Below are 27,711 nucleotides of genomic sequence, written 5' to 3'. Positions count from 1 at the left end.
GTGTGAAGTCTCTTAAAAATTGCCTCCTATTTCTGCACTAGTTTGAGTTCATTTGACGTTTGATTTAACTCTATCGTTACAACACTACCAACACTGTGTTTCAATAGAAATGTAACTAGTGATAGAGGCTGTGTGAAATATATCTCGCATTTTTTATATTAAAAAAAAACTTTTGGCAAACTTAGGGAAGGGTGGGTGCGTCACTATCGTTCTTCCCTCTCTACAGTGACTATTAAAATTGCTTCCCATTATAGCACATGCGTCATAAGAGCTACCGGGGGACTAGTCTTGAACTGTGCAGTCGTTAACGAATTACATCCCGTGACGTGTTTATCAAGAAAGGCTCACGAATGACATTTGCGCCTCGTAAGAGGAAACTAAAACGACTGGAGTCCAGTCACACGCAGGATACCTGCCGAGTTCGCCTAAAGCGGGAATGTAGGCGATTCATTTTCAAGATGGAAGCTGCATATGTGTATCTGCTGCTGCGAGAAGAGGAATATTACAAAGAAAGAACGTTTCAATCACCGACAATCTGCATGGGAACTTATCGACTTAAAAGAACGCATTAGGCGAAAGTGTCAGTCTCAGTGTTTTGTTTGTTTATAGAAAGTTCCCACGTGGCGTCCAGCAGGAGACAAGTCCTTCTGGCAGAAATAAACTCGCCTGCACACATTGATGCTCATTGTTCTTTTGCTTACTGGCCTTGAAGTGAAGTGCACATGCTGAGCGCTCGGTGGCCTTCATAAGTGCAAGCGAGTTGCCCAAGCCTGAACAAACCAGGAACCTATGAAGCGCGTGGAACACTATACTAAAATAGATGCCAATTCAAACTGCTCGCAGTTTACGAATGAACTGCCCGTCAAAACGTAGTCCAAGGCAGTGGTCCTTACAAGATCATAAAGTACTACTACCCCTGACCATAAAGATTAATATTTGTGCCGTGTGAAAGAGCGCACACGGAGAGGTGACGCGTCCACGAAAACATCAATGAGAATCCCAAAATCCTCCCAAATCCACTTTTCCTCTTCGCGTGATGACGCTAAAGGAAGAAAAACAAGCGGGGGAGGAGGCACCGAGTCCTCCAACGCCTGCCACGGAATATTTCCATTACAGATACAAATCCTCTTACCCTTGGGCAAATCTCCTCATGCAGGTCCGACGGAGGGGAAAAACCCGAGCGCAAAGTTTACAAACACAACAACCCAAAACCTGCAGAGAACGTCTCTCTCATATTTCTCGCCGAAAGGGGTTCTGGCAGATTTATTGGAATTCCAGTGAGAGGGACTGCAATATCAACGGAGTTGGGTTTCATTGCAGGTCTACTCTCGTCTACCTCCCACTTCACTCACTCACGTCATCATCAGAAAAAAAATCCAATACGACGATTGCTTCTTCATCCTCACGCTTCTAGATAGCTGCACGTTGCATCCGAAGAAACGCATGTGGAACAGCATGTGAAGTTTTCAGAGAAATGTCAACCGAGTTCAATGTACTGAACGAAGCCACTACACTGCCATGTCTACTTGTTCAATTTAATTTCAGTCACACTTTTTGAGTTTATCGTTTGAATCAGTTTCCAAATTCAAGTACTTTGGAGTAATACTAACAAACGAAAATGATATAATTCTTGATATTAAATGACATTAAAGAGGAAATAAAAAGCAAACTTAATTCAGGAAATGTGTTACTTTTCTCTTCACAAACTTTTATGTTCTCGTATAATATCTAAGAAATTAAACACAAACAGCAATTTTGCCTGTAGCATTATATGGATGTGAAACTTGATCCATTACATTAAAAGAGGCACATAAATTAAGAGTATTAGAAAATAATTTGGACCTAAAAGTAAAAGGGATGAGGAGACAGATGATTGGAGAAGGTTACATAATTTAGAGCTTCACAATTTGAATTCCTGTCCAGATATTATTAGAATAATTAAATCAAGTCGACTTAGGTGGGCAGGCTGTGTGGCACGAATGGAAGAAGAAAGAAAAGTTTACAGGATTCTTGTGGGGAAACCTGACGGTAAGAGATCTGTAGGGAGGCCAAGGCAAAGATGGAAAAGATGGGGTTGATCTTCCCCAGGATAGGGACACAAAAAAGACTTGTGTTGCTACAGCAATAAACTTTCGGGTTTAAGAAGGCTTAGAGTGTTGGTTAGCGTTATTTGCTCGAGCAAAATGATCTTCCTGCAGCACTCTACACTCTGTCCCTGGAATTTGTGGAACATGGCCGGGCATAACTGTAAAGAAGGGAGAAAGAGAGTGGGTGGAGAAAAGCAGTAACCGCTGCGGCATATGGCTGGTAGCTGCAGCCGCATTTCCCGTCCATGTATTCACTTCCTCTCTCTCTCACGTTCATTGGTCGAGCCCTCTCGAGTCATTACTTGCGCAGACACTTGCTTCTCGTTCGCTTGCTACATAGATTCCCGGGACAGAGTATAGGATGCATCATGCAGAGAAAACCTGCTTGGCAAACCTTTACGTTCAGACAAGCTAACAAGACATCAATTATTTAAAGTGGGATCTATTCATTGCGCAATGTCCCTTATTATTATTTGAGTCCCTCGTTGATGGTCTACGTCACAGTTATACATCCAGGGACTCTAAGGATTACAAGGCAACAGCGCTGCCAGTATGGCACCTGAAAGGCCCTTGTACTACGGAGTTTAGTAAGGTCGTATTGAAATTTTAAGTACACGGGTCCATATTATATTGATAACTATCATTAGGACGCTGCATTTTTTTTTAAAAAAATATATAAGCAGCACCTTGACCAAGTTAATGTGCTATAGAATGCCAGCAAAGCAATGGTAGACAGAGACCTGCAAGAGAGCTGTCCACAAGGAGTCGCGCCTACAATAATATGCAACACGCACGTCAAGCCAGGTGCGCAACAAGAATGCACAGGCCTCGATGCCTACCAGGTCTTTCTCTTACCCAGGTACTAGATCGTCACGTGAGAGTCGATATAGTTCCTTCAGTCAGACGCGAGCACCACTGTCAATGTTGCCAACGGCCATTATATTTCACTACGCATGGAGACATTAGAATTTATGCTAGTCGCATGGGCCTTGAGGTTGTATAACTGTTAGATTTTGTAACCTATCAAATTGGTTTCTTTATTATGTCAAAACGACTACTACATATTTCCCAAATTTGTTTTGAAGGTCTTGAAATAAGTTTGTGTGTTTTGTTCATTTTATATCACTTTTCTGGTCCTGAAATCGTATATCTTCTCTCAGTTTCATTTTTTCGTCGTGTTTGTTTGTTTGTTGAAATGTGTAAATAGCATTGCCTGCTATTTGCACCCGTCTGAAGATACAAGCTAACAATTACACGTATTTTGCATCGTGTTACTATCAATGTGGTCTGTAGAACTCGCAAGAACGTGAGCGAACGACGATTTCTTGAAAAAAATGGCAATATGCAAAAACTTTTTGTAATGTAGATTATTATTTCATGTTTTATTTTATGGACCACCGTGATTTAGCGTTCATCATCACGTGATATCAGAAATGTAATGGTTGAAAAAGTACTACATTATATACATTGGGTATAAAATTCCCTTCAGAATGTAATTTACGAAAACAAAAGAAGCTATTTTTGTGCCGTACAGAGGATAATAACTAGAGCCCGGATTTATAACCGAAATGCATATTCTATTCCAGACTTCTAAAGGTAAGAAGAAAGGTTATACTTCGTATTACATACCTTGATTAGCTATTTAACTAAGGTTGAAAGTGCTTATAAATGCTTATTTCTGCAGGAAACGGTTATGCTTGCTTATTTTATGATTTTGGTTTAAAATAGCATATTTTACCCAAATTTGCCATATTTCAATCCTATTTCAATCACACGATGGCATCAGGATGACGAGATCAATGCTTCTAAATAGCCGCACGGGAGAAACGGCATCCAAGAAAAGGTACAGTACATCCATAATCATTTTACCAAATTACCTGATATTGAAAGCTCGAAATAATGATTGCAACATTCACTTTCTCTGATTGATGACATTTCAGTAACATTGTTTTCAGAAACTCAGTGTTGCTAAAATTGCGTCCGACAAGATCAGTCTGGTATTACGAAAAATTCCGGTTACAAAACACTGTCAAATTTATAAAAAGATTTCTGGGGAAGAAACCGACATTGAAGAGGAATTCACCGAAGAAGAAACTGTGGTGTTTTTCACATGCGCCTGTGATGTCATGCGATGTGGAAAGAACATTATCACAGTACAAATCATTCTTCACTGTCAGACGCAGGAGATTCACACAAGAAAATCTCAGGATGACCTTCCTTACATACTGTAACAGCTTTGAATAAAGTAATAGATCTAATAAACAAATATATTTTAGATTTTCCTGTATTTTTTATGCTTATTTTTTTAATTTTTTGTGCTTATTAACTTGCTTACTTTACTGTTTAATTGTGCTTATAAATCCGGGCTCTAATAATAATATTAAGCAAGTCACGAACAGTATAACTTTTCAAAAAGGAGGGGGCAACTAATTCGGATATTGAATTGGCAAAAGTACACCAGAGATAAAATCTTTAGCAACAGTTTTCAAATTTCTTCGAATAATAGTTTAACTGATTGATTGATTTGGTATTTTAAATTCACTTTATGCACAGTAAGGCTAATCGGGACTGGACTTATAGTATAAAGTAGGATCCGAACCACCATGTGCATCCATCGGGTATCGAACCCTGGACCCCTTGATTACAAGACGATGACGCTACCACTGCGCCATCGGGGAGCCCCCCCCTCCCAAATTAATGTACAACAACCACCAGTCACACAATGTTCCAAAATATTTAAGATGGCACTTTTTGCTAAACTTGGTTCGTACTCATTTACAGGTGCCCGACCCTGGGGCCGAGTGGTTATCACATCGCGCTGCGACGCCAAGGGTCCCGGGTTCAAATCCCGGTCGGGCTTGGTTGTTTGTGAATGTCCATTGATCAATTTCATCATTTCATCACTCATCCCCATCTTCGCAAATTAGCCAAGAGGCACAAAACGCGAAGTAAAATAAACTAGATCAATCAATCAATCATTTACAGGTGTCAGCAGTGACAGGGATTGGGAAGGGGGGAGGTGAGAGTGGGCAGTTGCCTCCCCACTTTGCAGGGATAATGCAGTTTACCAGAGGCTCTATGAGAAAAGCATAACTCTGGGACGCTCGCTACGCTGGAAAATTAAGTTTCAGCAACCGATGTAATTATGCGCACAGCTGTGGAAGTTAGGCAAGGTACTACGCTTCATTTTCAGCAAACCCCAACGAAACTACCAAAACGTTCAGCTCAGAGCGCTCCGCAGATAACCGCATAAACGATTTCTACCGCAATATATACGCCGAGCAAGTTATTGAGGTTAACTCCCAGAGAGGGAGATTTCCAGAAGTTCAAGCCACTACAAGTTTGCAGACAGTCAAGTGAATGTGGAAATGCCAATAGGATTTCAATTAGTTTTCCAGCTACTCACCGCCACGATCATAATTAAGTTGTCCAGGAAGCCGAAGCCGATGAACGGAAGAGCGTTGTGCAGCGCCACTGAAATGAGAATAAACAAACAACTCTCAATTAAATGCCACTTTGCACAAATACCTTCCAAATGAATTTCTCATTAAGCCTAAAAAAAAGCAGTATCATAAGAAAGAAGACTGAGATCGTCAACTAAACCTGGCGGTTTTTTATTACAAATAAAAACAAAACTCCTTCATGCAACTAAGTCCATTTAATACGAGATGTTGTACTACATCTCAAAGCATTTTTGGAAAATAGCATGAGTGGTAGTTTCATGCAATTTATTGCCAATGATAGTTCATTTTTTGAATGGCACGGCAACTGAATCTGACGGTTTTTAAATCAACACTAAACGGAAGTTGCTCGAGGTAACGACATTGAGCTGTTCGTTATCTCAAAGCATGCCAGTCCGAATGGAGCAGTGGTTGGCACAACAATGTGCTTTTGTGGTTGAGACAATTTTCGTAACACCATGGAACGAGTATGGGTGTCTGGTTTGAAGAGTCATTAAAAAATGAACTGTCCTTGTCAAGAAATTGCATGAAACTGCCACTCATGCTATTTTCGAAAAATGCTTCAAGATTAGTACAACATGTATTAAAAATTGACTTAGTTCCATGAAACAGTTTTGCTTTTATTTGCAATTAAAAACCGCCAGGTTCAGTTGCCGGACCATGTATATACTACAGTTTTTTTTCCTTTAAAACATTAAAAAAATACCTCAGAATGTTAAAATATAGTTTTTTAACATAAAATTGGTGCAAAATCAATGGAAACCTCGAATTATGCACAACTTCCAGGATAACTAGACTCCTCGAAAGTGGTACGTGGCATTTTTGTGTACACTGAAACGCAAATCCAACCAATACTTTCCGATACCGCTACATCGGCATCGGTATACCGGCTCAAGCAGGTTACACAGGTAAACAAATACATGCACATGATTGATATGTAATGGTTACAGTGACAGTACATGTTCAATATGCGTACCATCTTGAATGCATGCTTTAATTCGAAAGCTCCCAGTTCCGTGAGACGTCTGCTGGTGTGGTGATTAGGGAGGTGGCGCCTGTGATCCTTTCTCTCAGAGGAGGTCGAAGCTCTTACTTAGCGTACACGATGAGCCTTTCCGTGCCCTCAAGTTCATGGGTGTTAGGTCCGTCCACAGTGGTGGCCACTCACCTATGTAACCTGACGACTTTTGTCTCACCCTGTAGAGACCCAGTCCCAAACACCAAGCCTGTGCATACAGTACAGCTAAAACTTGTAGAATCCATGCTAATCACGGTATAATTCCCAGAATTGAAGAAATTATCGGGTCTGCGGACACTGACTCGTCAGAGAAGAGTAAAAAAGAATTAACAAACATATTTCCCCCCATATAACCCTTGTTAGTTTCCACTCGTTGCTCTTTTCGAGTAATGCACCGTGAAATTAGATTAGTGATTAAATGCAAACAGGTGACCTGCGAGCTCGGTTTACGCATTACCTCGTACGCAATTTCGACTTGCTATTGATCTGTTTTCACAGTCTCAGCATCCATTAGTGCTTGACGGTTGTGCAGTAATAGGTCACGCATATAAATTTATGAAAAACAGTTAAAGGAGGATTGATTAGGCTAACAATCACATTGCGAATTAACGTAAGACATTTTTCTGCTGTCTTGATCGGGATATAGACAAGTAGAGATTGCTATCACGGAAAATTGCGTGACAATGGTATATACTGCAAGACACACTGCCTCAAATAACTACTATTGTCTTATGCCTATGTCACAATAGGTTAGATTTGTTGCTGGATTTTCCAGTTGGACTTTGGCTAGTTGTGTGGTACTTACTCATCTGCTGGTTCTCATCTCACCCGATACTCGTTGACGTATTTGTTGGTAGACTTTGTTCCACAAGGCATTGCGCGGACGAGCGACTTGAGGAAGAACGTTGTAGAAGAATTTGAATTTGAATTAAAATTCTTTGGGTGCGTCAGCACTAAGGTTATTTTGCACCCGTCACACTAAAAGGGGTCCAGCCCCTTATAACAAAAATAAAAGTGTGTCTGAAACCTAAAATTTCCTTACCTTGGCTAAAAGATGAGACCGGAAAGGGCGCTCAGCACAAATAACGAAAAAACACAGGACGACACAGAATTATACTGGCCATGGGGCCAGTCGCCAGATCCTCGTTAGTCTGCAGTCCAGGGTGTACTACGTGGAAGTGAGGTTGACAATTGGGTGCACTACGTGGAAGGAGCACCCCTTACATCCCCGTTGTAGAAGAATACCGGTTCTGCTGCTACTTTTCTTACAATTGACAAAATTAAAAGTAAAATAGAAAATATGGTGTACTCAACAGGCTTTTAATAAACTCGGGTACGTATTCATACATGAGGTTCGCAGGATTCACAGAAAAAAATATATTTCGTTCAACAAAATATGTCAAACCTTTAATACAGTCCTAATAATAAGGATTTTCATTATCGGCTACTCACATCTGTCGTGAACAAATTGCGTTGCTATGTATAAAAAAAAGGTGAAGTGCTCCCCTGTGTTTAGCACCACGCCATGAAGGCGTATAGGGGCTGTGAGGGTAACGTCCCACACTTTCTTGATCCGGTCATGAGTGGAGGTGATGTGATCAGCATCATTCCCATGACCGCCTTTAACCTTCAGGGTTTCCCCCAGGTACCCATGTCATTCGACGCTGGGTGGGCTCCGGGGCCGCTTCCAACGTTAGAAAAGTTCCCGGATTTGAACCGGCCGGGGATCGAACCCGGGACCTTGAGCATGGTAGTCAGACGCGTTACAATAATGCTATGTATAGATTCCTAAATATTAATGAACACGAATGAACCTTATTTCTTTTACTTTCTTTTTTTAAATCGAGCAGCGAACGAAAACAATCAACTCTCGGAAAGCACGGACAAAAAACCCATCTCGTCACTAAACTCACAGATTGTTTTTAAATGACCAAACTTTCGCTCTGATTGGCTTTTATCATAGCATCTAGCAGAGAAGACAGTTGCAATTCGAACAGTCTATTCGCCAAAACCAGTATAGCAGCCATCATTTCCAGCCAGATAGCCAGTACAGCGCCAACTGGAAATCCAGTTCGTGTGATTCAGCCTTTATTTTACGTTGCTGTAAGTTAATTTCGACAATGAGGATGAATGATGATTAAATGATATTGCTGAAGGTTAACTCACAAAGGGTGACTCGAAATGGAAACTAAGATTGACGAGATCGAAAGTCGACTAATTAAGCACTCGGCCACCGAGCCGGTGTATACTTTGTTGATTGACCGATTTATTTGGTCTATTGTACATCGCATTTTTGCCACTTTTGGCTTATGAGGATGAGTGATGAAATTGATGAAGCGTCACTCAGAACACCCATGCCCAGGTCGGAATTTGAACCCGATCCTCAACTAGAATCAATTCTAACCTACACTTGCACTGTTTTATATGGTACTGTAAACAGGAACCAAGCTAACTTCCATATTATATAGGTCATTGTTTTGAAAAAATAGGATTTCGTGGATAGAATATATGGTAATTATTATTGTATGTCGTTATCATAATTCCTTCCATTGTTACGGTAAACTTAACGATAAGGAGTAAAAGTGAATAAACAAAGAGAACAAAAACCTATTATCAAGGGTTCTCGGGCCCAATCACCTTTGGAGAAATTTTGCACAGTGGTTCCAATCGAAATTTAAACTGTATGTCCATTTCTGATGTCTATCATGAGCATAACTTGGACTTCAATGAAACTTTAAAAAATGTTCTCAAGATTGTTAAACAAAAGACTCAAAATTTGAGTCTTGAAAAATATTTGGCATAATAATATATCCAAACACATGGCAGTTGGAAGGGGCGATCGCCCCTATTGCCCTCCCCGTGGATCCGCGCCTGGCTGTGTGTCCAGGCACCAGAGCCTCGTTAGATTATAATAATGCAGTCCAGGGTGGAATACGCGGAATAGAGTTTCGCATTTGGGTATAGGGTCACCCCTTACAAGCCGACAAGGAAAGTGTCAACAAAACTTAAATTTAATTAGAACTATTTACGAGTATCCCGATATTATCATTATTAATTATATATTTACAAATATTCTTACATGAATTTAAAATAAAATATACTTTTATAAGAATTTATTTTCTGAACCACTAAAATGTCTCCCATCGAGAGACGAATCCGGGGCCTCATGACAAGCGTTAGCCGCTACGCTATCGTGCAGAACCTTCTTTTCAAAGCTATTATTGAAAATACCTTTTATGTACTCTCTCTAGTTGTCACAGTTCTTTGAGATGCCGAAACTTCTATGATATTCCGACGCGGGTAAAGTTGCACGTTTTGTTTTATAATCCGTTGAAGTTACACGAGGGGACTCAGACGGTAGGATGCACTTCCCAAGTATCTCCACGTAAGAACTATTCCACGCCTTCTACACGAAATTATGCAAATCACCCTCCAAGCACCAAACCGTGTAACCCCATTAACGGAACGCCGCCTGGCAATCTCCTCGACAAACAAACAAACATAAGTAAGAGTGTTCTTTAACAGTAACGTAGACGTAAGCTGCGTCGAGCTTTCCGAAGGAATGGGTACAGGGTTCGATTCCATTTTAATGCATGGATATTCGCTTGTGTCACATCACCCTCCTTCACCATGTGAGCGTAGATTCACGAGTTCCCAAGTTCTAGCCCTTCGGGATCCACTTGTAGTTGTATTTTTCTTCTCTTACGTTGCTTTTCTTCCACTTTCGGCTAATCGCGACCATGAATAATGATTATGTGAAATTGATGAAGGGGAATTCACATACTCAGAATCAAGATTAACCTAGAGAGATAGAAAATATTAATATTTTAAATTAATGTATTGGCCCCTAAAACTACCAAGTAAGATTGATTGAGAATTAATTGTTGTTTCAAGTCCACTTTATGCACAGTAAGGGTATTCGGGACTGGACCTACAACTTCTTAAAGTGGGATCCGAACAACTATGTGCCTCCACCGGGTATCGAACCCGGAACCCCTTGATTACAAGGCGACGACGCTACCACTGCGCCATCGGGGAGGCTACCATGTGAGAGTTTGCTTTCTAGTTAACTTTAGGCACCGATTCGTTGGTCGAGCTCAACTATAATTTAAACCAGGAACCGACCAATGAAATGCGCCTGCACGTGGAATCCAATCCAGAAACCCTCATTACACGCCAGTGGGGATAATCGAGAAAGCTTTCACATCGAAACAACACGCAACTTTCACACCAAAGTGACACGCGACACTAGTCCCATCTATATGTAGCATTCACTGCGCATGCGTCACAGACAGAATGAGGCATCGATGCACGATAATGAGAAAACGGCAAAATCCGAAAAAAAACTGCACGTGCAGTTCGTTGCGTCATTTCGGTACGAACGATTGCATTTGTTTCTGAAGGTTCGTTTCCAACTACATGTGTCGCTTGTCGCTTCAGTCTGAAAGCTCCCTTAGCTTCATGAAGCAACATGAATCGGAAAGGCGATAAATTTAGGGAGTTTATAGACCGACGCGACAAGCGACACGGGCCGCATCCAGTATGTAGAAAAGTATTAATTGCGCATGCGTCGCGTCCCGGTCTCTTCGCGTAGGCTACCATTACTTTGGGGGATTGGTCTCTTATGTGTTTTGTCTTTTTGGCTCCATTTTTTTGTGTTCGGTTTTTCCGTGTATGGTCTTGGCGTGCAAGGAGGTGACCTCTCAAGGTTCTCAATTGTCAATCTTCCTTTCGGCAGATAATGCACCCGCTACTGTATTTTGCAAGCTAACAAGGCTGGCGCCTGAATAATCCAGTATAATCCTCAGTTAGGCTTGTGTTGGTTTGGTTTATTCTTCTTCCACTTTTTGCTAATCGCGAGGATGAGGATGAGTGATATGATGAAAATGATGAAGGGACACTCACAAAGAACACCCATGCCCAGGCCGGGATTCGAACCCGGAATCCCTGGCGTTGTAGCGCACAAAGCTAACCACTCAGCGGCAGAGGCCGGCAAGGCTTGTGTTGGTCTCTTCCCTTCTATTTTATCACCATTAATTCTAATCTTCCTGATTAGCTAAAACTGGCAGAAAAGTAAAATAAATCGATCGATTGATTTAGTTCGTTTTACGTAGTTTTTCGGCCAATTTTGGCACATGAGGATGAATGTTGATAAGGTGAAATAGATGAAGAGAAATCACAGACACAAAGGGACAACACAGTGCCATAGAGGATTATACTGGTAATGGGTTCAGACGCCAGAGCCTCGTTAGTCTGCAAGATGCAGTCCAGGGTATACTACGTGCAAGTGACGTTGACAATCGAGTGTGTTGAGAAAGCGCCATCCGTTACACCCCATAAATCAAATTAAATTAATCATGTTCGGTTTTTACGTCTCTCTTGTCTTTCGGTGTGTCCGTCTTTGAGATAATATTTTGCAGTCACTTAAAAACTAAATAAGAAAGCCAATAAAGATAACTGAGGTCTATTCGAGCTCGACAAGTACATTCGAAAAATACATTAATACAATGGTTGTGTGTGTGTGGGGGGGGGGGGGTCCTACACCATTTCTGGTACGACATTCATAAACAACAGAACATCACATTCAAGAAAATACAGTTAAACATTGAAGAAAAGAACTGCATGACCTGTCGTTACTTATAAACGCCACCGGTCAGAGATGTCGCATTTTGAATGTTGAAATCTCTCGCGTGAGAGGAAGACCTGGTCGCCCGCCTGTGAACTCTCTAAACTGGGAAAGTGCAGCGTCAATTGCTCGATAGGAACGCAGGTGTTGCCCTACATGAACAACGCGACGCGAAAGTTTCCCGAGCACGCACCGTCGGAATTCTCCCCTTTTTCCCCAGCAGAAATCACGGATCCTCCTGCAACTGTTGCCAACAATTCATTTCAACCCAAAAGAGGACCATCACGCGCTCCAAATGGGGTAGAGTGCATCAGCAAGCATGAAATGCTTATCTGGCTGTCTTCTTCTTCTTTTTTTAGCTCATATACTGAATAATTCAAGTTAGATATACAGGGTGGTTCAGTAAAATCGTACAAAAAGAAAACAAAATAGGTAGTGCAGCAGTGCATAATTGGAGATAGGGAGTCTAGTGCCGGAGAAGCCAGCGTACAGAGATTATGAGCTGAAGCTATACTACATTTCTCGAGCAAGGTCGCGCATAAAGGCAGAGAAGGGGAGAAAGCTAGAGGGAGGAGAGAAGCAGAACACGCTCCTGCAAATGGCTGCGGTCATTTTTCCCCTCCACTTAATCCGTTCCCTCTCACGCGTTAATTGTACGAGTCCTCTCGAGTCACTACTTGCGCAGAAACCTGTTTTCGCTCCAGATATTCCCGAGACAGAGTATAGCTATACTAGCTGCGAGTCCAGACGTCAGAACCTCCTTAGCCTACAAAATGCAGTACAGAGTGGATTACGCGGAAGTGAGGTTGACATTTGGTGTCTTCAGAAAGGGTCATCCCTTACATCCCAGATTAGACTTTATAAATATCTGCAAATCAATATTCGCAGCCAAGAACAACAACCAACCTGTCTTTTCTCCACATTTTTTAATATTGCTACGCGAAAAGCACAAAGGGGAAAGAAAGTCAAGAGTCATTCCATATGAAATCAACACAGCCCACAACCTGACCATCTCCGATTTTCGTGAAATTTGGGGATTTGAAACTATGCATGGAACTTAGTAACTTTGAAAATGTTGACTCTCGTGCGTCTTGTAATTGTTAAATTATTCAAGGTCAAAGTTCGCATAAATTGCCCTTTTTGAGCCCGCCTATCTATACTAAATGTGCTGTAACTCCGCCCCGATTTTGCTTAGGAAGCTCAAATAAAGCTTATTGTACAGGGAATTGAACAAGCTTTCCAGTGATATGTAACAAGACTACCTTTGGATAAAAATATAATTTTGTCAGGTGACCTTGACCTTTGACCTTGAATATCTCAAAACATGTCATCGCCAAAAATCGTGAAAAAAATATATTTGGTCCCTCATGCCATACTCTAAAACATATAAAAAAAACTCATTCTGGGACTGCAATGGGATCAGAAGATACAAAATAATATGTGTACTATGTGACTGATAAAACCTCATTACATGAACTATGGTGAGTCAAATGTCCCTTAAGACTCCCTACAAAAGGTAAAGGAGTTATCCTGGTCATGAAAGAAATAGGTTAGGTACAGGGAGATCCCTAGCTGTGTGTGAGACGCAGGTCCGGCAGATTGTTGACAGCCATATTGAATTCAATGCAAACTTTCAAAGGAAAGGGAGTTATGTGATATATCAAATCAGGGAAGATTTTCACGAGAAATGAAGTTACACATATTATTTTGTATCTTCTGATCACATTGTCCCAGAATGATTTTTTGATATGTTTTGGAGTATGGCATGAGGGACCAAATATATTTTTTTCACGATGTTTTGAGATATTGAAGGTCACCTGACAAAATTATATTTTTATCCAAAGGTAGGCCTGTTATATATCACTTGTTCAATTCCCTGTACAATAAGCTTTATTTGAGCTTCCTAGGCGAAATAGGGGCGGAGTTACAGCACATTTAGTATAGCTAAGCGGCCTCAAAAAGGGCAATTTAAGAGAAATTTGACCTTTAATAGTTTAACAATTACAAGACGCACGAGACTCAAAATTTTCATAGTTACCAAGTTCCATGCATAGTTTCAACTCCCCAAATTTCATGAAAATCGAGATGGTCAGGTTGGAAATTGCACATATCTGTGTTGATTTGGCATGGAATGACTCTGAAGCTACATGAGAAACACACATTTTTTTTCAGAAGACCTTCGTGGCGGAATGGTCGGCGTAAGGTAGGGCAATGACAGGAGATCCCAGGTTCGAATTCTGGTCAGGCATGGACGTACCATTATGTATACCAATCATCATTTCATCAGACCGGCCTCCTAAGTGATTAGCACAGCGCGCTATACCGCCAGAGATTCCGTGTTCGAATCCCGGTCTGGGCTTCCTTTGTTGAGCGTCCCTTTACCAATTTCATTTCAATTTCATTCTCATGGCCGCAATTAGCGAAAAGTGTAAGAAAAGGGACGCTAAATAACAAAACAAAACAAATTCATAGTCATCGTCGCGATTAACCCAATAGATAGAAACACAACTTAAAGTAACGAAAATTGAAACATCTTTGTCCATGTCATTAAACAGAATGAATTTTGATCAGTCGTATCCCCTTCCTGCTCTTTTTAGCATCGTTCGTTCTTTTGTTTGTTTGTTTGTAAATATGATCAACGAACGCAGTTGATGGGAATCACAATATGAAGGAAACTGTCGGTGAATAGGAAGAGCTGCTGGTCAACGTTTCGCATCAAACTCATCAAAGCAAACATCCGTGAAATGGCTACACAATTGAATGCGGCTACTCGTTGCAAATAATTAATGCTAAGAACCGTCTCTCAGGGGGCACCTCGCTTCGGGTTTCCCTGGAAACCGAAGAGTACGAAGGCAACACTGAAATAGCCGAACCGAGATTGCTTGAGTTGGCTTGCCTTCAAAAATATATATACATAACCAAGAAGTGGACCTAAAAACCCAGTAAAGGGAATGAGATAGTAAACAGGTCATTCTATTTCTACTTTCATTCAATCTTCAAGTAATTTAACGTCTAGTACAGTGGTTCCCAAAATGTGGGCGGCGTTCCAATATTTTCACTGAAATTATATGATTGTTCCAAATATGTAAACTTTTTCTGAATTTGAAATATATTTAACTTAAGACAAGCAACCTAACAACACTAACTGAGCGTTGCAAGTGTTAGATAGGCCCACATTCTGACTTGGGCGCCGAGGAAAAATCTTGAAACACTAAGGGTGGAGTGAAACGAAAAAGTTCTGGAACCCCTGGTCTAGTTTCAGTATCCTGCCTGAAAGCAAAGGATAAATGCTTCCAAAAATCTTACAGCATTTTCTTATATCAGACAATATTTTTGCGATGCGAAGCGTGTCGAGAACATTACATAATATATACAGCACGAAAAGCTTACGAGATGAGCCAGTGCCTGGTGTTTACAATTGAAATAACTAATTTTCTCTTCCATGCTTGTATATACGCTATAAAGTATGTATTTAAGCAGCGCCACTGATTTGTACCTAATATATTTTTGTAGGAAACGTTTTTACTCTCGGTTGAATGAGCTTTTAAAAATGTTGACTGATTGATTGATTTGGTGTTCTAAGTGCACTTTATGCACAGTAAGGCTAATCGGGACTGGACCTACGGTTTAAAGTGGGATCCGAACCACTTTGTGTCTCCGCCGGGTATCGAACCCGGCTTTTAAATAATGTGAAGTGGTACATCTCACTCGGCCGCCATTACATCTGCACTCGTAAATAGGAATTGTAGCTTTCTTGGTAACTCGAGAACACTTTTGTTCGAATCTGCACTCGTGTCCTACAGGTCGCATCTGATTGGTTGTTTCGAAAAATACTACGGAAATAGGAGCGATTCTATCCTTGAAAAATGCCATGGTATCTGAAATGCAATAAGATTTTTCACTTTAAACGGTAGCATTTTGGTCATGACAAAAATGTTAAGAAATGCCGAGGAAAATGCCTTCGTCAAAAGCGGGCCTATATGTAAAGCCTGCTTTTCTCACAAGTGCCATCAATAATTCCAGCCATTATTTCTCTTAGTAATGTGTCACACCTCTAATCACAGTGCCGCAACAGCCCTTTCAGAGGTGTAAGGCATGACCTTTTCAAATGTCAACCTCACTTCCACATGGTACGATCCTAGACTGCATTCTTGCAGACTAACGAAGCTCTGGCGTCTGGACTCTCAGCCAGTATAATTTTCTGTGAGGCCTGTGTTGTATCCAGTCGTTTGCTTGCGATTGTTCTTTCATCTTATCAACATTCATCATCATCTTTGAGATTGCCAAAACTGGTAGAACAAATGCGAATGAAAAATGAAACAATCACACAAGCAACAGCCTTTTGAGGTTCAGGGCTTGCAAGGTTGCTTTTCATTGGGTGATGCGTATATGTTATTGAACTTCAGTATACTTCATATATCTGAATAGTCAACATACTTTCATGGGTTAAAAACTGATATTTGCATTCCTTCGACAGCATCAGAGTAGGAAACTCTTGTCGCTTCCTCACAGTTGGCGTCATGTTCCGGGCTCTTCACACGGAACATGCTTATATGGTAAACCTGGAAATATATATGCATCCCAAAGCATGTATATGCGCTCACATCTGGCTACCATGTATGCGATAAGAAAGTTCTATCCCCGGTTATCCATGATATATCAAAACTACTAACGTAATAGTGCGTACGTGACTTACACTCACAATCAGCAGCAGAAACTAATCTGAATCGTTATCATTATGGCGATTCTTTGGTGAGTAGCACTATGGCTCAGGATGGTCAGAAGCCAATCCAGAATACTCAGCGATCGGTCGGCAATGCGTGATATCATGATCATGCGTGGAGAACTTCACATAAATTAATTGTATAACGCATTCCTTTAGTATTTGAAAACCCAGACCATAAGAATTGACAGGTACTTAAAAAGCACTCATGGCAGTTTTCAAAAATGCTCTTCAGATGCTCTTGCCAATTCGATTTCACAGTAATGACTGTACGAACTGCTGCATGCGAGCCTATCTTCTTGCTTTTTAACTATCCAACTCCCATTAATTCCTGGAGACTATTACAGCACGCTAACAGAATTTTTCACTTTAAACATCAGTAATGGGCACAAATGGGGAAAATGGAAAAGATGGTGTGTGTGCTGGGGCAATAAAGTAATTGAAGAGGGGTGGGAAAACAAGTGTTGTGGCCAAAAAAAAGGAAGAAAATATATAAAGGCAGGAACAATGAAGGCTTAACGGATAGCATATACAAATCACCACTGCTTGGTTTATTGGGGTTCAATTTATGCATAAATAGGCTAATCGGACTGGACCTACAGTTTAAAGTGGAAAGCAAACCACTATGTGCCGCACAAGGTATCGAACCCGGGAGCACTTAATTACAAGGCGACTACGTTACCACTACGCCATCTGAGAGGCCCCGCTAGGTTTATTGATATTGATTGTGGTTGAGTCAGCAATTAGACTATTTAGGGCTACTATAAATGATTCATTCGATTTCAAAACACTGTATTTTCCAAAGTATTTAAGACCACTTTGTTATGTAAACGGGTCTTTCAAGATGTTGTGTACACTAACGAACTCTAGGGTTAAATATAAGAAGTAGAGATGACGTCAGGCGTGATCTGATTGGTGCTGCACAAGACGAGCTCGAGTGTTCAAGAGCTACCAGGAAGGCTGAGGCACTCGAGTTCTGGGTAGCACGCCGATCTGATACACTGCACGTACACTAGCGTTGTTCATGTAAGGTAGAGTTCGTTAAGTCTAATTGGTATTTGGTATGTGTCTTTAATTTAACTTAGATGAATTAATGAAACGATAGAATGGTTCCAAAAGATTTTGTTAACCTTATTATATTTTTCAATTTGGTTTCAATACGTGCAATAAAACTCATGTTAATATATAACTTCATCTGGTTTCTTTGAAACATGCTGGTTTTAATTGTAACATCTGTATTTTTCAATGAACATTCTCGAGACGCATAGGACTATCTATAGCATGCTCCACTGCGCGGTCACATCAGCCTCGTTTCCTCACGGGAGTTTGGTTTTCTCGAAGGAACCGAGGGTGGTGATATATTTCACATACAGATATGAATGATACATGAAAATAACTGTAAACTCACGATGCAAACTTCACCTACAGCCCTAGAGATCTTTCCCGCAGGGACCTTCCATAGGGAAAAAGATCGCTTTGAAAAGGCACAGAAATGAAAAAAAAATCAATTAGATATTTGAAATGTGGCATAAATACAAAAATAAATAAATAAAGATTAAACATGTCACATAACTTGACCTAAAAACAGGGCAGATAAAAATCATGATATTTATTTAATTATCATTTTTGATGTTTTTTTATATTTAAATCAATATATTTCATTTTTTAAAAAAAAAACGAGCTTAAAATTGTCTGTATGGTTTTAGCACCATATATGATATTTTAAAGAAAGGCTTTTTCTGGTAAACGGCCCTGTAAAATATTTGGGCAGTTTGATTAAAGCAAATTAAAAATAAATGTAAATATACATTATCCTGTTTCTGATACTGTATATATGAACCAAATATGTAACTGTTTGTTGAGTGTGTTAATGAAACTATAATAATTTCAGTGACTTTTATTCCAACGAAAATAAAACATTCAGAATGTACTATATACTTGTAACTTAAAATATTTTTTATAGTGTATAGTGAATTTTGACAATTTTTTTAATGATACTTTACAAAATATCAGCTTACAGTTTAATGATAATGACACTATTTACGGTTTAACATGATTAGTATTTTGTATATTATTCTACACAAAAGGTTTGCTATTTTTCTTATAAAAATTATTGAATTTTAAAACAAGAGAAAGTTAAATGTGTTTACAGTTTACATTTCCTTTCGCATGAGCTTCACCCCATCAGTACATATATTTTGTTCCTTTTCCTTTCTTAGAGCCTAATAAATACCATTAAATGATTACGAGATTAAAGTACTTTCACCAAATGTGATTCTCATATCTGCAAAATATCCTTATGTAGCCTACATTATTGTTTAAATTATTTCTTTAAAGTGATTTAAATAACAAAAAAAAAACAATTCACCTTGCCTAATAAAAGTATCAACTGCTGTATATATTATATATATATATATATATATATATATATATGTATGTATGTATGTATGTATGTATGTATGCATGTCTAGGAGAGGTCACGACATTCACATCTGGATCTGGTTTACCATGTACAGGGTGGCTCAATAAGTCACTTAACACCCCCAGTACAAGGCCACTGCGGCATGGGACGTGAAAATGGCGATGACCAATCGTTGCCTGGCCAAGGGGGAACCACATTGACGTCACCCGCATGGTCGGCAGCCATCTTGATGCCCGCCATCTTGAATTCAACTTCAGAAATTTAAATGGGAAGGGAGTCGTGCGACATATCAAAATGGGCTAGAATTTCACCAGGAAAACAACTGTGACATTTGTTTTCACCTAACTTTAATTGTTGCAGAGTTAACAATACCACAAAGTTATGGCTCAATAAGTCACTTAACACCCCAAGTACAACGCCACTGCGGCATGGAACGTGAAAATGGCGATGACCAATCGTTGCCTGGCCAAGGGGGAACCACACTGACGTCACCCGTATGGTCCGCAGCCATCTTGATGTCCGCCATCTTGAATTCAACTTCATAAATTTAAATGGGAAGGGGGTCGTGCGACATATCAAAATGGGCTAGAATTTCACCAGGAAAACAACTGTGACATTTGTTTTCACCTAACTTTAATTGTTGCAGAGTTAACAATACCACAAAGTTATAACAAATGATCAATATGACGTCCCTCTTGCGCAACACACACGTGTAATCGTCTCTTCCATGACCTTACCACATTCTGAAGAACCTCAGGAGTTATTGCAGTACAGGCATCCACAATGCGTGTGCGCAAGTGGGCCAGATCCCTGATTTTCGTAGCATACACCATGGCGTTCAGGTGTCCCCAGAGGTAAAAGTCCAATGGTGTCAGGTCAGGTGAGCGTGCAGGCCATTCCACAGTCCCTCGGCGACCAATCCAGTGGTGAGGGAATTGTTGATCCAGGTACTGACGGACTATCATCCCATAGTGCGGTGGAGCACAATCTTGCTGGAACCATTCAGGATAGCTTCCATCCTCGGACAGTAAGGATGGTAAGATCTGCTCCCGTAGCAGAAGCAAGTAGCCCTCTGCATTTAAGTTGCCCTCAATGAAAAATGGACCAACAAGTCGGGAACCCCAAGTACCACACCACACCATTAGCTTCCCGCCTCCCGTCACCTTGCTGGGATCTGTCCAATGTGGATTTTCGGGTGACCAGTACCGCAGATTTTGCTTATTCACCTCTCCCGACACATAAAAATTAGCCTCATCACTGAACAGAATCTTGCTACCGACGGCAGGGTCACGTTGCAGTTGTGCTATAGCCCACTCACAAAACTGCAAACGCCTGTCTGGATCGTCCTCACTAAGGTGCTGCTGCAGCTGTATCTTATACGGATGCCAGTGGTGGTCATGTACAATCCTTTGAATTGAACCCCTGCTGACACCGCTTTCCAGCGCCAGTCTCCGTGTGCTACGGGTTGGGGACTTTGCAAATGATGCCAACACCGCTACAGCAGTACCCTCATCCGTGACTGTTTTCGGACGTCCATGTCGCGGCTTGTCATCCACAGATCCAGTATCTTGGAACTTTGCCAGCAACTGGCTGACGGCCACATGTGACACCGGTTGTCTTGCAGGATTGCGGTTATTGAAGTCTGCGGCAATGTCACGCGTACTTCTCTCCCCTGACATCAATATGATGGGAATCCGTTCCTCACGTGTTAGTGGTATTTTCGTTCAGATCAGTGAAAAAGGAAATATGCTACTCTTGACACGATCAATTCACATCATCACTCTTTTAAACTTTTATGTAAAGACAAAACACAATCGTAATTCCCATGCCAACCAATACTACAAGATATGTACATACCGGTAAGTCAATATCCGGACATTTTCAGTGATTGGTCTAACAATAAATACCACATAATCACATACTAACGATTATTTGAACAATAAACATTTAAGCAAAAAGGAAAGGAAGTGTCACTCTCCTATGCGGAAATCGCCCTTAAATTTAAAGTTAGGTGAAAACAAATGTCACAGTTGTTTTCCTGGTGAAATTCTAGCCCATTCTGATATGTCGCACGACTCCCTTCCCATTTAAATTTATGAAGTTGAATTCAAGATGGCGGACATCAAGATGGCTGCCGACCATGCGGGTGACGTCAGTGTGGTTCCCCCTTGGCCAGGCAACGATTGGTCATCGCCATTTTCACGTTCCATGCCGCAGCGGCCTTGTACTGTGGGTGTTAAGTGACTTATTGAGCCATAACTTTGTGGTATTGTTAACTCTGCAACAATTAAAGTTAGGTGAAAACAAATGTCACAGTTGTTTTCCTGGTGAAATTCTAGCCCATTTTGATATGTCGCACGACTCCCTTCCCATTTAAATTTCTGAAGTTGAATTCAAGATGGCGGGCATCAAGATGGCTGCCGACCATACGGGTGACGTCAGTGTGGTTCCCCCTTGGCCAGGCAACGATTGGTCATCGCCATTTTCACGTTCCATGCCGCATTGGCGTTGTACTGGGGGTGTTAAGTGACTTATTTGACCACCCTGTAGTATTCCAAATGGAAAATCATGTGATTGTGTTAGTGAGGGTGCCCCCTATTGTATTTGTTACTAGGGTCCCAATTTTGATGTGGGTTGGAGTGCATGAAGAGTATATACCCAACCCACATCCATCAGAGTACCAAAGAAGGAAATGTAGATTGAAAATGCACAAGTCCTCATATCGATCAGTGAAGATCAGTATATGGGAGGAAAGGGACAAAATGTCGAGGGGATTCTCAACGACTCCGTAGGGGTGGGGGGAGTAGGGAAAAGCCTGGAAGAAAAGAGCGTCGTGTGGAATTTCGATTTCGATTCGAAGTTACTTATGCAAACGTCAAGAGCGTCGGCATGCCTCGGGGAACAACCATCTATTCTGAATGTTTCTTCTTCCCTTTCTTGCACTACCCCAGCACCCCCCAAGGAAGTGATATTCTGACGCTCTTTATTTAATAAAACAGTCATAGCAGGCTCGAACAAAATATTTACATAAATGCTAGACCGTCAACGACAAAGTCGCATTACAAAGGCATTAGCTTCATACTAGCTTACTCCTGGTGTGAAGGTAATCTGATCGGGATTCGAACCCATACAAACAGGGGCTCATAGTGCGCCATACCAATTGCACCGAGAAATCGACTGATTGACTGGTTTGGTTTATTTCCTTTCATCAATTTCATCTGATCGCCTTCATCCTCATCTTCGCGATTAGCAAAAAGTGGCAGTCTGAAGTAAACCACAGCAAATCAATCAAACATTCCTCGAAGTGATGACGCACACCATGGAGTCAGGTACTGGTTGACGATTCCAGGGATGATCAATACGTTAGTACATTAAAACTAATAAACCATCATATATAGCCTATATGTAATTATCACTCTATACTGACCAGTTCCATAACTGGCAGAAAATACTACTTTTAAAAGACAGTTGAAATATTTTTCGTAAAACGTAAATATATCGTGTTCCAAAATGTGAACATATCAACTCAATCCTAGGATAAGATAATTTTGGTTTAGGAAAATTCCTTAGAACATCAGAACATTTTGTATTTCGGTTATTTAACGCCGCATTTCTCCGCAACTGTTTTAATCACGACGATGAGGATGAATGAGGATTACATGGAATAAGTGAGTAGTAGGGACTCGAACGAAAAATATTAGGCCACACTGTGAATCGAGCGCTCAACGTGCTCGGAAATGAGACGGCTATAACATCCCTATAATGTTGCAATTCGATCTGCAATGCAAATTCCTTGTGTATACTCTTTTTGCACGACAACAAACGTTATCCTTCTTGAATTCTAAGCAGGATTTTTACTATAACGCCGACAGAGCATGACGACAAACAACTAACCTGCTGCTGTTCTGAAGTGCCATCTGGTACTCGACGGTACTTTGTGTAAAACAAAGAGACCTTTGCTCCAATTTCAATTTTTACGGCACGCAGGGTCACATATCTTCTTCCTTTATGGGTCGTTATTTTGCTGCGGCACACGTTGGCCAAACGACTGCCGGTATCATTTCTCATTCGCGTTCGTAAGTCGATGACCATAAAAAAAGCTCCAGACGGGAAGTGAATTAATGTAAAATGCCAGAGCAAAATGATGACGTAGTATTTGCATTGTGACGAGACCAAATTACCTAGCTTTATGTTAATACAGTAGACAAAATAAGTGATTATGGTAGGGGAACATCCTAATGGTTATGCAGCCCGAAATACACGTAAGTTAACAGCATTGCATACTACGCAAGGGCTTAGCATTAATTCGTGCGATCTTACCAGAGATTTTTTTCAGCATAATACCAAACAGTGCAAATATCAACACAAATATTCTAAAACAAAATACTATTAAATTCAGAAATAACGAGGCTTAGAAAGTTTTTTAATAGAATGGGTATAATTCAATTAAGTTGGAGAAATATGCGTACTTTTCTATGCCAAAATATTCTAGTAAACATGCACAAAAAAGCTCATTCCAACCAAATACTGAAGTTGCGCCATGGATATAATCTATAGCCTACCTTATGTCCTACCACAAACTTTGAACTTTAAAAAGTGAGTTGGTGAGAGTTATCATTTAGATCAAAGCTGTATAAATTGTAATTTTTTAAGCTATTACCAAAGATCTTGTAAATACACAAGATCAATTTAATGCTGAACGACCCCGAATGAACGAACAACTGAACATCTAGCGTGAAAAATAACCGGATGAACAAACAATCGAGCATGCAGGAAGAAAATAACCCGAATGAACGGACTGAACATTTAGCCTGATAAATAAGCCGGATGAACAAACAATTGAACATTAACTTGAAAAATAATTCTGATGAACGAACAAATGAACATCTAACGTGAAAAATAATCTGGATGAACGAAAAAGTTAATATTTAACTTGAACCTAAGCCGGATGAACGAACAATTGAACATCTGAGGTGAAAAATACCCCGGATGAACGAAAAATTGATCATCCAGCGTGAAAAACATTTTCAATTATCCATAAATGACAATTAATATATCCATCAATATAATTAAAAAATGGATAATCGAACTGAAATTGTATTTATTTATGAAGTTTTTCTTTCTGTTGTTTAATGCGGTGGGGTCTGTGTCTTTCCTTCCCCCTCTTTAGTTGCTTTCACGACTCCAAACAAACTTCACCAAACCTTGTTCCAGATAAATAGAAACACGGATTTATGGTACTTAACGGTACTTTTCCTAGGTTTTTGTACTTTGGAGTTCACGAAAAATACTTTCCAGTGACCAAAAATTTCTTTCAACAGACGAAAAAGAAATGACTGTTCGCCAAAACAAAAGCAACCAATTTTTTTTGTCAACGACGTGTTTTGTTAATAAAAAAATTCCTGTGATAACAATCCAATATCTAACAATGCCCATCGAGATTGAACTGTAAATCCGCACGAACTCTGCAAACTCGAGAGAAAACTTTTCGGATGACGTCTACCCAGAAACCCAAGATTAATCAGGTTTTCTGTCCCGACGCTGGAGACGACGTGAGAAAGATTAATAAGCTCCGCAATAGAATTATCACGGCGACGAAGATGAAGAGGAAAAACGGCGTGTCAAGCGAGAAACGTGTCGGGGTGACGGATTGCTTCTCTCCGGGAGCATTTAACACGGAACCGCAATAAAAGCGCAATTACAGACAGGTGGGAATATCTGCTGGTGTCTCCACCAAGTAGAGACGAACACCATTTAGAACATTAAAGACTGAAAATTTGCAGGAATCGATCCGTTTATACAAATGCGTGCAGTATCTCTTAATTTTAAAAACTGTAAGATTGTATATCGATTTCAACACCAATTAATCGTACTAACAGATTAGGTACGAGAGAGAAAACTCCTATATCCTGTCTCGGAGCAAGGCCGCGAATAGCGCAAAGAAGGGGCGGGGGAATCGAGTGGGCAGAGCAAAGCAGTACACGCTGCTCGAAGGCTAGTAACTGCATTCGGTTTCCACCCTCCACGCTTCCATAAATTTACCAGTATCCACCTACAGGTTATACAAGTGGTGGAAGCCTAGCACACAGTTTGGCCTCCAAAATACTAGACAGATATTCAAGGCCAGATGCGATGTTCCACTTCATCCTCGTGCTCATCGAACCATGCTTTGACGCACCGAGCAGTGAGAATGGGGCAGTTTTGGAATACATGTCGTTCCCAAATGCTGCGATATTCCTCTGCTGCAACCCTCCCATGGAGGACTGCAAGTGATTCAAGACCACATCAAGATATCGCACCCACTTCCATGCTTGACAGTAGGAAAGAGGCAGTCAACATGAAAGGCTTCTGCAGGCGTTCTCCACACCCAAATACGTCCGGTGGTTTGGAATAATGTGAATGCAGATTCCCCAGACCAGATGACCTGTCCCCACTCTGTTGTGTCCAGCCTCAATGCTCTCGGCACCATTTTCGAGGCTTCACAGTATTACGTGGTATCACCAATGGATTTGGAATAGCCGGTCTGCCATGAATGTTCGTTGAATAGTTTTGGTTGATATAGGGTCTTGAAGATAGGAGTTCATCAGGGAGGTTATCTGGACAGCGTCATCTTGTGCTTACGGGCCACTATCAGCATCCACACCCATCTATTCCTGTCAGTGAGCTTCGACTTTCGCCCACTGCTCAGTTTCAAAGATGACGTCTTACCTTCATTACTGTAGGTTGTCATTATAGTTGACATCGTGCTCCTTGCAACACCCACAAGGTTGACTGTTTTCGTCACTGAGGCTCCAGCTAGGTGCACTCCAATGATCACGCCTCCTTGGAATTCTGAGAGGTCGGACATAAAGGCGTTTGACTGGTAGAACAATGTCCACATACAACCCGTACGACTGATGCTCATAAGCTGATAACTCCGCCTTCACGGTCACTAGGTAGCAGACTTCTGTACCAGGTGGCATGGCTGTATTGCAAGAAAGAATTTTCATAAAGGTGCTCACATTAATTTGCCAACTTCATCACCTGCATGCTGTTGTAACTGAGAATGAGTTTTCACTCTTGTGTACAGTTGTCAAAGTAAAGTTGGTTCAGTCTATTTTACGTTCGGGTAAGCTAATCGGGGCAGTTGAAAGTGGCGCCAAACATAACACAGCGTGTAGCCTGAACTGAAAGGGATCTCTTTTCGATTAGGATATTCTCTGATCGTTGAAATGAAACTGTCAACAGATGAAACTAACACAGATAGTCATATTGTCCGAGATTACGGCGAAACTCCTGGAGTTTTACACCAGTTATTCAAAGCGTTGCCACGTATAGATCTGATAGGGCATCGAGAGAAGCTAAAGACGTGTTATGCGCACAGAATGAAACTGCAACATCTAATCTTTCTCAGCAACGGCGAAAATCCGGACACCCGCTACATCAACCTCAAGGAACTTCTGGGTATTGTCTTTTTCCCATCCGAAATGATGGATCTCTCATCGTTCCTGAACTTTCACCAAGAACTTTATGTACAGTGTCTCTCAAAAGTCTTAGGACAACGACATTTTTAACTAGGCAACCCAATTTACACAAGGCATCGGTGGGTCACGTGTAGAGTTAGGCTCAATTTCAGGGTTGCCTATATATATATATATTTCACAATGACGAAAGCAGTTTTCACTGAAAATTCAGTATCTTCTAGCAAGAACACTACAAAAAAAAAAATTGTCTCCACACAAGAAAGAAATGGTATGCAAATTTCTTAATAGTGCTTTATACTTAATTTAGGTCACACAAAAATGTAAAGGTTCTAACCACATAGAATTAAAATTCTGTAATTCGCAGTAATACGAGGGTCACTATTTATATTTTGAGCCTAACAATGAAAAAACAGGAATTTGACATTGAAAACTGCTTTATTGTTTTTCGAAGTATTCTCCTTTATGGTCAATACACTTTTGCACTCGTTCGAACCATTTGTCAAAGCAGTTTTTCCAATCTTCTTGAGACACCTCCATAATATGGTTTTTGAACGCATCAACGGCGTCTTCCGCCGACGAAAATCGTTGTCCACGCAATTTATTCTTGACATTCCGGAACAAGAAGAAGTCATTGGGTGCCAAATCAAGACTGTACGGCGGATGACCCATCAATTCGATTTTTTGACTGCTCATAAAGTCGGTTGTTAGACGAGATGTGTGATAGCTGGCATTGTCTTCATGAAGAATGATCCGACGGCGTTTGTTTGTTTTCCGTATTTGACCGAAGACCTCTGGCAAACAAATTGTTGTGTACCATTCAGAGTTGACCGTTCTACGTTCCTCTAAAGGCACAGTTGCCACATGACCAGTTTTCCCGAAAAAACAGGCGACCATTTGTTTCGATGTGCTTC

At 40.8% G+C, this 27,711-nt stretch overlaps 1 protein-coding gene across 1 annotated transcript in view; it reads right to left on the bottom strand.

Moving 5' to 3' along the window:
- The window catches only part of LOC145986438 (uncharacterized), a 157,947-nt gene that overhangs the window by 14,681 nt on the left and 115,555 nt on the right, over nt 1-27,711 (bottom strand). The window contains exon 4 of the mRNA XM_083120494.1: nt 5,494-5,561. Coding sequence (XP_082976620.1) covers nt 5,494-5,561 — 68 coding nt within the window. The remainder of the gene's footprint in view (nt 1-5,493; nt 5,562-27,711) is intronic.

This window comes from Lepisma saccharinum, chromosome 1, assembly GCF_977018435.1.
Source record: "Lepisma saccharinum chromosome 1, izLepSacc3.1, whole genome shotgun sequence".
Classification (NCBI taxonomy): Eukaryota; Metazoa; Arthropoda; class Insecta; order Zygentoma; family Lepismatidae; genus Lepisma; species Lepisma saccharinum.
The sequence above is the reverse complement of the archived record's forward strand: the minus strand, read 5'-3'. Positions and strand labels throughout refer to the sequence as shown.